We start from the raw sequence: 12,405 nt of genomic DNA, 5'->3' as shown, positions 1-12,405 counted from the left end.
AATGGCTGATACTCATTTAAATACAATATTACATTAAAAAACCTCAAAAGTTGAATTATAATATTTAAAATAAGCTCTCCCAGGAGATGCCTAGATACTGGTGTTATTTCATGATCAAAACATTTCCCATGTACACATATGAGAAAATATGATAATATCTATACAGCATTGGTATTACACTCAATATTTGGATATGGAGCTTTTCCTTAATGAATTTCACCTACAAAGGAGAAGAAGTGTTCTGTTGATGGACCAACAATATTCAATTAAAGTAAATATTAGCAGACATGATTTCTACTTCATTTTCATTACTAGAACCATTTCTGGCAGATTGGAAAATAGGGACAGAACTTAGTAGAAAGGATAACGTTTATCCTAAGATGAGAGGACTTAGTATAACACTGGTTCTGACATTCAGTACAGTAAATATCTTTGTGAGATACTACAGCCAAATTTTGGAGATTTAGTTTTGACCTGCTAATAAGCAGATATTTATTTTCACCAGTTGTACAGTAGTTTGTTAGATCATCCCTGTGACGATTTATGGAAGTCTGTCTATTTAATCTTATCCAGAGGAATCCAAAGAGTTTTTTTTATAAATTATGATTTTAGAAAATGATATGTTTAATAATCTAACATACTGGGTCATACTTTGAATCAGAAGCTGTTTTTACAGATATTCTGTAACCTGCTGAGCTAATACACACTCCTGTGTCCCCTGGTCCTTTGCAGGAGATGTTGAAGATAAAAAGGCACTAGCCAGTCAAATACTGGGACACAGCCAAATTCTTCACTCTAGCAAAGTATCTCAGAGGAAGCACAGTACACTCAAATTATAACAACAATAATGACTTTTTTCAACTGCATCCGAAGAAAGAGTAAACTGATCATGTGATTGCTTCATCACATTCTTCTGTGTTTGCTCCAAGAAATTTAAGGATAGTAGTTGTTACTCTTCAATCTCGAAGTCATGTTATTTTGTTAAGGCAACAAATACCCAATACTCTATTCCAGCTTTGTGGATTAAATTTGCAGATTGAGAATAAGAGAATTGTTATTTCTGTCACAAAGATAAAACTTAAAGCTGATATTAAAAAGGGTTACAAACTTGCATAACCACACACACAGTTAAAACATGCCCAGCATATAATTTTTAAGAGGAAATATATATTTGCAAATTTTTAACAATGAATATGTCCAATAAATTGTAAATGGTACATGAACTTCATACTAAATATCTGGAAACTGGGCCACAAAGAACACAAAAAGAATAGCTGATATCTTATAACTAATTCATATTTTGAAATTTTTATATAAAATAACTTTTTTAGAAATGTTATAAGAAAAATTTTAAAAGACAGCTGCTCATAACAGTGTTCTGTTTCAAATTATCAGAAATAAAATAATTTTAGGCTTTTATTGAGGTAGCATCTGTCATTGATGAAAAAAGTAAGATTCATTATATAAAAACTTATTTTGAGAATTCATCATGGTATCAAGTGTTAATATATGTATAGAATACTAGTATAACCATATCATAGTACCAAAACTGATTCTAATTTTGAGATAATATGCTACTATTAATAATAATAATATTGTTTCAATGTTTAATTACAGGGTAATATTATAGGCACTTTAAATATACTTTATTTTTTAATCTTCAAGCAGCCTTAGAAGGTAGGTGCCATTATTATTAGTCCTATTTTACAAATGGGGTAACTAAGGCTCAGAGAGTTTAAGATTAATTCACCTAAGATTCATGACCAGCTATGGAAGTCTTCACTTATTCTTTCTATCCACTATCACAAAGATCTGCTAAGACCAACCACAGCATTGCAAAATAAGGAAACTTTTCTTCTCGGTTGCTCTCTTTCCTTCACGCTCCCTTAGTAGCAACCATCACATACTATGTCAGGATTCATGCATAACCACAAGCCAACCATGTAATATTAAAACAGAAAGGGATTTGGGAGACATTCTTCTATTAAAATTCACTCATGGCAGTGTACTTCTCAGAGAAGGTGGAGTTTTAGCCTTTTTTCTGTAAGTCTGAGACTGGCCTGTTTTTAAAGTCATTTGACCACAAACAATATATGGGCAAGTTATTAGGAAAAGGATCTGAGAGCTAAGCTATTTGGAAAGCTGCCCATGACGGCCATGTTGATAGTTTTGCTGCCCATGGCCTCTCCCTCTTCTAATCTCAAATGCCCAGATACCACAGATGATGGTTAGGCTATGGTGGTATAATGTTTGTGGACATAGGTCCCAGAATTTCAGCTGCTTCAAGCCTTCTAAGATGCAGGATAGAAAATATTGTTGCACAAAGCTATGGCCTCACTGGTATAGATCTGTGAAAGCCATAGAGAGAAAGGTTATGGACTGAAATGAGAGAATACCCAGAGATGGCCATGTTTTACAATGACTTCCTTGCTGATGGCCTCAAAACTACTTTGCCTTGTCACCTAACTGCTAGATTTTAAACACATCTTGCCTTGACAGGCCATATTAATTTATGAATTGCACATGCAGGATTCTATTATATACATTAAAATCTTACAACAGCAGAACTTACGACAGACAAAATAAAAATTATGATTTATTCCAGAACCCCTACTCATCCCTTCGTCTATGCTAAAAAATGCATACAATGCACATAGAAGACTACCACGACAGAAGTCTCAAGGGTTTCTCTGCCTGTTTCTCATAAACACATTTTTAAGCTTTCTTGCACTTATTTCCTTTCTGCTTTACCGTGAATGGATTCTTTCTCTTTAGAGTCACTCTGGATTGTCCCCATGATTTTACCTTCAATTTTATGTTATTTATAGGATTATTTAGATTCATATTTTGCTCCATAGGGACCCACTAGAGAAGACTCCAGAATCTGAAGTCAAGAACATGATACTGTCAAGACACAAATGTGTGGAAATAACATAGATAAACATCACAGATAATAATGGCCCAATCTTGTAGAGCATATTAAATAAATTGATACATGCAAAACACTTAGAATAGAGCTTTGTGGGTCAACTGTACTGCAATATACGTTATCTAAAATGACAAAGAAAAAGAATAAAAAGCATACAGGAGAATAGTGTGAAGCTTTGGGAAATGTTATTTTATATAAGACAGTCAAGGAAAATCCTGAGTATAATGAGGATATACTGTACTTGATCACAAATATCTATATAGACCTTTTTTAATATGTAGGGCTATGCTAGTTTCCCAGATATCTGAAACAGTAGGGATTTCTCCCCCTTTTTTAGTCTAAAAATTTGATTCCAGGTTGAACAATTGAAATGTGGGTTTGTTCTATTTATATGTAATGGGAAACTAACCCTTTGCAAAAAAAAGGCAAGCCACATAATCATTCAGGATGTACAGAAGTTACAACTGTTAGCTTTTGTGTTAATGGATAAAATATATGCATTAAGTTGCCACTCAGATAGCAATACATATTTATGTTATTTAATACTTAAGATTATTTATTTCTTTTGAAAAACTTGAATGATCTTAATAAACTCTCACTCTATGTACTGACTGGAAAAAGGATACATTATATAGATCTTTCAAAAAAATTTATCATCTGACAAACATCTGTCATTTAACATTAAAAACATATATTAAAAAAGCAAAATGGATAAAGTTAGGAAAATATAAGTAAAGAAAGTGAGCTGATTTTGAAAATGCACAGAATAAGAACATTACTGTTTGACTGTGGACCAGACTTAAACCGACCCCAGCATTAAAGTGTAGGTTATGAAATTCTTCCCAAATTTGGGTCACTGAGATGTGCTTCATTCCAATAGAAAGTTGAACACATATAGGAACAGTCTTCAGAATTTGAGGCTCAAGCTATGTTTCTCCATCTACAACAGTCACAAAATGAGAGGTGGCATTACTCTCTACCTAGTACCTTCTTTTGTTCTTCTAATAACACTAAAACTTGTTCACAGACACTGAACAGGAACACTAAGTGACGCTTAATTACTCCTGCCCCAAAGAATATTCCTTTTCTTCTTTTCGAACATAAGTAAGACTAATCAAACTGTCACTCAGTATTACCTTAGTTTTGGATAGGCAATGTCTTCAGAGTCTTTTTTAACACTGGAAAACAGATCACTATCACAAACCATGAAAAATGACCAATTTTAATTTAACACAAGAACTGCACTGTTATACTTGACAAAATATCAATGTTTTCAGAAACCCATGACTTTGCACAAGGTATACAAGTAATTTTTAAAGCATATAAATATATATATATGTTTTATATGTGTATATATATATATAAACATTTGATACTGAAAAATACCCAGTCATATAAATCAATACCTGCCCCGCCCCCACCCCAAATTAAAAGGTTAGAGATCCTCACTGTCATAACATATCAAACTTCTGTTTTATTATGCGCGACCTTACCTAAACTAGTGAGGACTCCAGTCTCAGGTTCGCTTCCCCTTTCCACTGTTGCAATTTAGGCTGATGTGTCTTCCCCAAAATAGCAAGAAAAACAAAACAAAATCAACCAAACTGCTTGTTTTCATTGGTCTCTCAGAGCGGTCTTTTTGAACTACAAACCAGCCAGACCTGCACGCTGGGCCTTTCAGCGCCGCGAGGCCTTTCAGCGCCGCGAGACTTAGGCTGGGCAGAACTAATAGCCTTGGGAGCCGCAGGGCACGCTGGGAAATTCACCTGGCAATTCTGCAGCACCAAGTCTTGCTCAGGTGTAGCTCATTCAAAAAGGCGAGCTTATTGGAGGTAGCCGCAGAGACAGTAGTACTAGGACAATCCTACAAAGAAGTAGCAGAAAACTCGGTGGAGGAGTTTGAAACGAAGGAAAAACCTGTTGTATGACCTCTAGGACTCCAGCAAGACCTCCAGCTTGCTACAGAGTTTAAGAATATTTTCCTTGCAGATGTACACAATTAATCAGGACCAGTTACCGCAATTTGACTATGGGCCAAGCAGGTGGAGGTTCTGAGGAACAATAAAGAGCTCGCAATTGTTAAGCAATTAGATGTTATAGCAAGGGAAATAGAGTGAAAAAAATCAGTTTGCTGTTATCAAGGAAACATAATGGAAGAGTCTATGTCTGTCTGAAACAACGGATGCCTAAAAAACCACACTGGTAATCTCTACAACTAGATGGAGGAAATTTGAGACTTGTGGTCAAGGGACAAGGATCAAGGAGAAATATGATCACAAGAAATCAGTGGATAATTTCTTATATCTGACAAAGTTATCAGACCTCTGTGGAAAAAACAAATGAAAACCACAACAGTGCAAATAAATCCTCCTCTTCACTCCTTATAAGATGAAAGAAAAAGATAAGATCATATAAGATGAAAAACAACAACTACGGAAGTGTGGTATCTGCAAAGATCATCGTGAAGTTTTTGAAGATTAAATAGAAAATTTGGACAAAAGACACCAGAAAAAGCAATTAAAAAAAAAAATCTGAGTCAAGATTGTTGGGTCAATAGAATGGCCAAGTTCCAGAAGACAACTGGTTCATAATGTGAGAGTGAATGAGAGTATAATAAAGGCAACAAAAGCAAGAAGGCCAAAGACAACAATAAAGACCTGAAAAATAGGAATGTTTTTGTTGTTTCTGTTCAGTCGCTCAGTGCTGTCGTACTCTTTGCGAACCCATGGGAATGTTTTGCATCTTATCAAATACGGAATCACCAAAGATAGATGCTGATAAATCCTAGGAGTGATATTCAATTCAGTTCAGTTCAGTTCAGTCGCTCAGTCGTGTCTGACTCTTTGCGACCCCGTGAATCGCAGCATGCCAGGCCTCCCTGTCCATCACCAGCTACTGGAGTTTACCCAAACTCATGTCCATCAAGTTGGCGATGCCATCCAACCGTCTCATCCTCTGTCATCCCCTTCTCCTCCTGCCCCCAATCCCTCCCAGCATCAGGGTCTTTTCCAATGAGTTAACTCTTCACATGAGGTGGCCAAAGTATTGGAGTTTCAGCTTCAACATCAGTCCTTCCAATGAACACCTAGGACTGATCTCCTTTAGGATGGACTGGTTGGATCTCCTTGCAGTCCAAGGGCCTCTCAAGAGTCTTCTCCAATACCACAGTTCAAAAGCATCAGTTCTTCGGCACTCAGCTCTCTTTATAGTCCAACTCTCACATTCATACATGACCACTGGAAAAACCATAGCTTTCACTAGATGGACCTTTGTCGACAAAGTAATGTCTCTGCTTTTTAATATGCTGTCTAGGTTGGTCATCACTCCTTCCAAGGAGTAAGTGTCTTTTAATTTCATGGCTGAAATCACCATCTGCAGTGATTTTGGAGCCCCCAAAAATAAAGTCAGCCACTGTTTCCCCATCTATTTGCCATGAATTGATGGGACCAGATGCCATGATCTTAGTTTTCTGAATGTTAAGCTTTAAGCCAACTTTTTCACTCTCCTCTTTCACTTTCATCAAGAGGCTCTTTAGTTCTTCTTTACTTTCTGCTATAAGGGTGGTGTCATCTGCATATCTGAGGTTATTGATATTTCTCTCAGCAATCTTGATTCCAGCTTGTGCTTCCTCCAGCCCAGCGTTTCTCATGATGTACTCTGCATATAAGTTAAATAAGCAGGGTGACAATATACAACCTTGACATACTCCTTTTCCTATTTGGAACCATTCTGTTGGTCCATGTCCAGTTCTAACTGTTGCTTCCTGACCTGCATACAGGTTTCTCAAGAGGCAGGTCAGGTGGTCTGGTATTCCCATCTCTTTCAGAATTTTCCATAGTTTATTGTGATCCATACAGTCAAAGGCTTTGGCATAAATAAATAAAGCAGAAATAGATGTTTTTCTGGAACTCTCTTGCTTTTTCAATGATCCAGCGGATGTTGGCAATTTGATCTCTGGTTCCTCTGCTTTTCCTAAAACCAGCTTGAACCTCTGGAAGTTCAGAGTTCACGTATAGCTGAAGCCTGGCTTGGAGAATTTTAAGCATTACTTTACTAGCATGTGAGATGAGTGCAATTGTGCAGTAGTTTGAGCATTCTTTGGCATTGCCTTTCTTTGGGATTGGAATGAAACGGACCTTTTCCAGTCCTGTGGCCACTGCTGAGTTTTCCAAATTTGCTGGCATATTGAGTGCAGCACTTTCACAGTGTCATCTTTCAGGATTTGAAATAGCTCAACTGGTATTCCATCACCTCCACTAGCTTTGTTCATAGAGATGCTTCCTAAGGTCCACTTGACTTCACATTCCAGGATGTCTGGCTCTAGGTAAGTGATCACACCATCATGATTGTCTGGGTCGTGAAGATCTTTTTATACAGTTCTGTGTATTCTTGCCACCTCTTCTTAATATCTTCTGCTTCTATTAGGTCCCTACCACTTCTGTCCTTTCTTGTGCCCATCTTTGCATGAACTGGCCCCTTGGTATCTTTAATTTTCTTGAAGAGATCTCTAGTCTTTCCCATTCTATTGTCTTCCTCTATTTCTTTGCATTGATCGCTGAGGAAGGCTTTCTTATCTCTCCTTGCTGTCCTTTGGAACTCTGTGTTCAAATGGGTATATCTTTCCTTTTCTCCTTTGCTTCTTGCTTCCCTTCTTTTCACAGCTATTTGTAAGCCTTCCTCAGACAGCCATTTTGCCTTTTTGCATTTGTTTTCCTTGGGGATGGTCTTGATCCCTGTCTCCTGTATAGTGTCACAAACCTCCATCCATAGTTCATCAGGCATCCTGTTTATAAGATCTAGTCCCTTAAATCTATTTCTCACTTCCACTGTATAGTCATAAGGGATTTGACTTAGGTCATACCTGAATGGTCTAGTGGTTTTCTCCACTTTCTTCAATTTCAGTCTGAATTTGGCAATAAAGAGTTCATGATCCAACCCACAGTCAGCTCCCGGTCTTGTTTTTGCTAACTGTATAGAGCTTCTCCATCTTTGGCTGCAAAGAATATAATCAATCTGATTTTGGTGTCGACCATCTGGTGAAGTCCATGTGTAGAGTCTTCTCTTGTGTTGTTGGAAGAGGGTGTTTGCTATGATGAGTGCATTCTCTTGGCAGAACTCTATTAGCCTTTGCCCTGTTTCATTCTGTACTCCAAGGCCAAATTTGCCTGTTACTCCAGGAATGATATAATGTGCATCTATTTAGTAAAACCAAGTTTACTATTTTGTCTAACAGCACTCGTTTGGCTTGCTAAATAAGGGTAAGTATACCTTCAGAGGGACATCATGATACCACAAGGTAATACTGTTAAACCAAATCACTCTCACGGTAATGATTCCAAAAGGACCGGTGAAGCAGGAAAGGTAATGCCTATAACGGAACATTATGTAAATCTGATAACTTTAGCAGCACTATATCTTAAAATTATCTCAAAGCTATACAAAATCAGTTAATTCAGAACTTTTGGATAATTAAATTAAAAATATCTAAGGAGAAAAGAAATAGGATTATTTCAGCAATATGTGACTACTCTAAAAATAATCCCAAACTTGTATCTGTCAGGTAACCAAAGATGATCAATAAAAAGTTCACTTTGTTTTAAGAGTAGCAGTAGGCATGTATGCTGAAACATTAATTGTAATAGCTCATACTGTACAACAGCTAATGCTTACTCAAACACTCCGTGTTAAGGCCCTCAGATTGTTAGCTGATCTTAAACTCAGTCTCTCTTTTTAAACTTACTCTCTGCTTTATTAACTATTCTCTGCTACACAAAGCTCAGGACCGAGTGTTTGCAGCTAATAAATGGGCAAATGTGCTGGAATTCCCTTTTGATGTCCATGTTTAGTCACCAAGTTGCATCTGACTCTATGGCCCATGGATTGTAGCCCATGACACTCCTCTGTCTATGGGATTCTCCAGGCAAGAATACTGGACTATGTTGCCATTTCCTTCTCCAGATCTTCCTGACCTCGGGATGAACCCTGGTCCTCTGCATTAGCAGGCAGAATCTTTACAGCTGAGCCACCAGGTAAGCCCTAGAATACCTCTTAGCAAAAAACTTAGTATGTCTTGTTCTTCCTTAAATGTACAATCTACTATTTCTGTTATGGTCAATGCCTTTAATACTTTTATAATTACTCATGTTTTTTCTAAGATGGTTAAGAAGTAAAAATGAGAAGATACTTGTATGTTGATATGCTATGCTTCTGCTGCTGCTGCTAAGTCACTTCAGCCGTGTCCGACTCTGTGCGACCCCATAGATGGCAGCCCACCAGGCTCCCCATCCCTGGGATTTTCCAGGCAAGAGTACTGAGTGGGTTGCCATTGCCTTCTCCAGATATGCTATGCATAACCCTCAAAGTTATTTTTGTCTTTTAGGATCCTATGTCACAAATATACAAGTTTTAGAAGCAAAATATGTTTTATTTAGTAGAGATATTTTTTCAAAGACAGCCTAATGTTCAGATAAAAAAAAAGGTCAAAGCAAGATAATTATATTTTTTGTCAACGAAGTAAATATAAAAATAACAAAACAATAGACATAACATTTACCCTTGTAAGTCATTACTCTAGAGAAATGTTGAATATTTTTAATAGGACCTCTCAATTAATATTCATTTGTGCAGTAAAATTATTGTAATAAACAATGCAAAGCAATGAAGCACTGTAAATGATGGTAAATTTCTTAAAAGCTTAAAGAAATAAATCATTTTTGATTGTTTAAATATGATTTATAGTTCATGGAATTATGGTTTCACTATTTTAATATATTCTGTTAGCCACAGAACTTATTTCAAACTGGCAATATAACAAAGTAATTTTTGGATCATTAGATGTTTTAATTTTTCAAACATCAAGAAAGCTTATTTTTTAAAAAAACTTTGGGATTTTCATTTGTATTTTTTCATAACTTTTCATTTGAGTTTTAAAAAGTATAATTTTTACTTGGATAAAACACACTTTCTAATAGTAATTGTAATTGCATTAATAAAAAATAATTAACATTTGTTTGTCCCCTGCTATGAGCCAAGACATGAGTTAGATACGTTCTAGGGGAAATTACTTTTAGTCATCACAACCCTGTAAGGCAGATAATTTACAACTACTATTTTATTATTAGGAAATTTTGTGCTAATAAAGATAATAGGAGTCCAAAGTTCTGAAGCTGATGAATGGAAAAGCCAGGTCTGTTGGAAACCAATATGTTTTCTTCATCTATAAGCAATGCTATCTCAAAATATAAATCTGCATATGTATAAGAATGTAGAGAAAAATGTAACCAACTAAAATATAATCAAAAGGATCAGTCAGGTATGATTCCTATAAAGCACTCTGGACCCACTGGCAAAGCTCATTAGGAGTGGAGAAGATTGTATATGATGGTCATGGGTATGACTACCATCAGTTCATTGTCATCACTGTTGATGTCTGCTGTTGATCATTCTTGGAATTCTTGGAGCCATCTTAATCAACCTCATTAATAAATATAATTTCAGAGAGAGAACTAAGATGGCGGAGGAATAGGACGGGGAGACCACTTTCTACCCCAGAAATCCATCGAAAGATCATCTGAACGCTGAGCAAACTCCACAAAACAACTTCTGATCGCTAGCAGAGGACATCAGACACACAGAAAAGCAACCCATTGTCTTCGAAAGGAGGTAGGACAAAATGTAAAAGATAAAAAGAGAGACGATAGAGTTAGGGATGGAAATCCATCCCGGGAAGGGAGTCGTAATAGAGGAAGTTTCCAAACACCAGGAAACCCTCTCACTTGTGGGTCTGGGGGAAGTTTTCGAATCTTGGAGGGCAACCTAACTGTGAGGAAAAATAAACAAAACCCACAGATTACATGCCTAAAAGCAACTCCCAGCAGAAAAGTACCCCAGACTCTCGCATCCACTACCAGCAAGTGGGGGCTGAATGGAGAGGAGCAGGCGGCATTGCTTAGGGTAAAGACCAGGCCCGAATGCCCTGAGGGCAATCAGAGGGAGCTAACGTGAGATAGCAACTTAAACTGTGGGATAGCAAGAAAGAGAGAGAAAAAATTAACCGGCCTGAACACACTGCCAGCAGTTCGCAGAACAAAGGGACTGAGCAATTCCAGGGAACAGCTAGCCGGCTGCAGGCTGGCCCATCCCCCACCTGAGGCAGGAGGAAGTGGGGAGGGGAAAAGGGCAAACTCGGCCCCAGAGATGGCATCCCCTACCAAACGGCAAACAGGCTCCCAGTTTCCAACCAAAGACTTCCTGAGATTCTGGATGGTCGACATCTGCCGGGAGGGTTGCTCCTAGAGTCCAGTTCCCCAGAAGAGACACAAGGTGCACCTGACCAGCGTGCACAGAGACTGAGGCTGGGACCGCGGGGGGATAAGGCGCTCCGCACCCGGGAGAGCGCACCCATCAAGCTCCTGGCTGCCTGAGCTGCTCGGGCGCGGGAAAGGCGCCGAACGCAGGCCCAACCGAGTCTGCATCTTTGTGGAGAACCCAAAAACCTGAACCTGAGTGGCTTAGGCCTGGGAAGTGCACGCAACTCAGAGCCCGCTCCCTGGAGAGCAGCCTGGAGCCTGAGCAGTGTAGACGGGGAAAGCACACACCCATGAGCGGGGGCAAACCCAGTGTGGCCGGAACACTGCGAGTGCTCCCCACACACGCCAGTGACATTTGTCTGCAGCGCCCTCCCTCCCCACAGCACGACTGAACAAGCGAACCTAAACAAGAGACCACCTCCGCCAGCTTGTCTCAGGGTGGAAATTAGACACTGAAGAGACCTGCAAACAGAAGCCAAAGAAACAAAGGGAACCGCTTCAGAAGGGACCGGTGCAACAGATTAAAATCCCTGTAGTTCACACTGACTACACTGGAAGGGGCCTATAGATAGTGAGAAGTGTAAGCTCGAACAAGGAGCTATCTGAAACTGAATCGAACCCACACTGCCCACAACAGCTCCAGAGGAATTCCTAGATATATTTTTACTATTATTGTAATTTTTTTAATTAAAAATTTTTTCTCTTTCTTTTTTTCTTTCTGCTTTTTCTTTTTTTTTTTTAAAGTCCTCTATTGCTCCTCTATTGCTCCTTAATTTTCATTTTTATAACCCACTATAACCTGGCCAAAAAAAAAAAAAAAAAAGGACCCTATTTTTAAAGCAAACTTCATATATATTTCTTAAATTTTTTTGTGTTTTTGTAGTTTTTTAATATTTTATTTTTAAGAGGCTAACCTCTACCGTAGACTTTTAATCTTTGTTTTTCAGTATTTTATATCAATTTTGGACATTTAAGAATCCAACCTTCAGTACCCATTTTTACTCAGGAGTGTGGTTACTGGTTTGATCACTCTCTCCCCCTTTTGACTCTCCATTTTCTCCCCCAGATCACCTCTATTTCCTCCCTCCCCCTTCTCTTCTCAATCTAATTCTGTGAATCTCTGTGGGTGTTCTGGGCTGTGGAGAACACTTAAGGAACAGAGTACAA

At 38.1% G+C, this 12,405-nt stretch overlaps 1 protein-coding gene across 1 annotated transcript in view; it reads right to left on the bottom strand.

The window, feature by feature from the left end:
* The window catches only part of LOC133048458 (calcium-binding protein 1-like), a 46,556-nt gene extending 35,153 nt beyond the window's left edge, over positions 1-11,403 (bottom strand). Inside the window, exons 1-3 of the mRNA XM_061132119.1 lie at positions 11,258-11,403; positions 8,198-8,297; positions 4,582-4,704 (exon numbers count right to left, since the gene is read on the bottom strand). Coding sequence (XP_060988102.1) covers positions 4,582-4,704; positions 8,198-8,297; positions 11,258-11,403 — 369 coding nt within the window. The remainder of the gene's footprint in view (positions 1-4,581; positions 4,705-8,197; positions 8,298-11,257) is intronic.
* Positions 11,404-12,405: the final 1,002 nt, after the last annotated feature.

Source organism: Dama dama, chromosome 29 (assembly GCF_033118175.1).
Source record: "Dama dama isolate Ldn47 chromosome 29, ASM3311817v1, whole genome shotgun sequence".
Lineage (NCBI taxonomy): Eukaryota > Metazoa > Chordata > Mammalia > Artiodactyla > Cervidae > Dama > Dama dama.
Note: the sequence above shows the minus strand (reverse complement) of the source record. Positions and strands in the feature narration are given on the sequence as shown.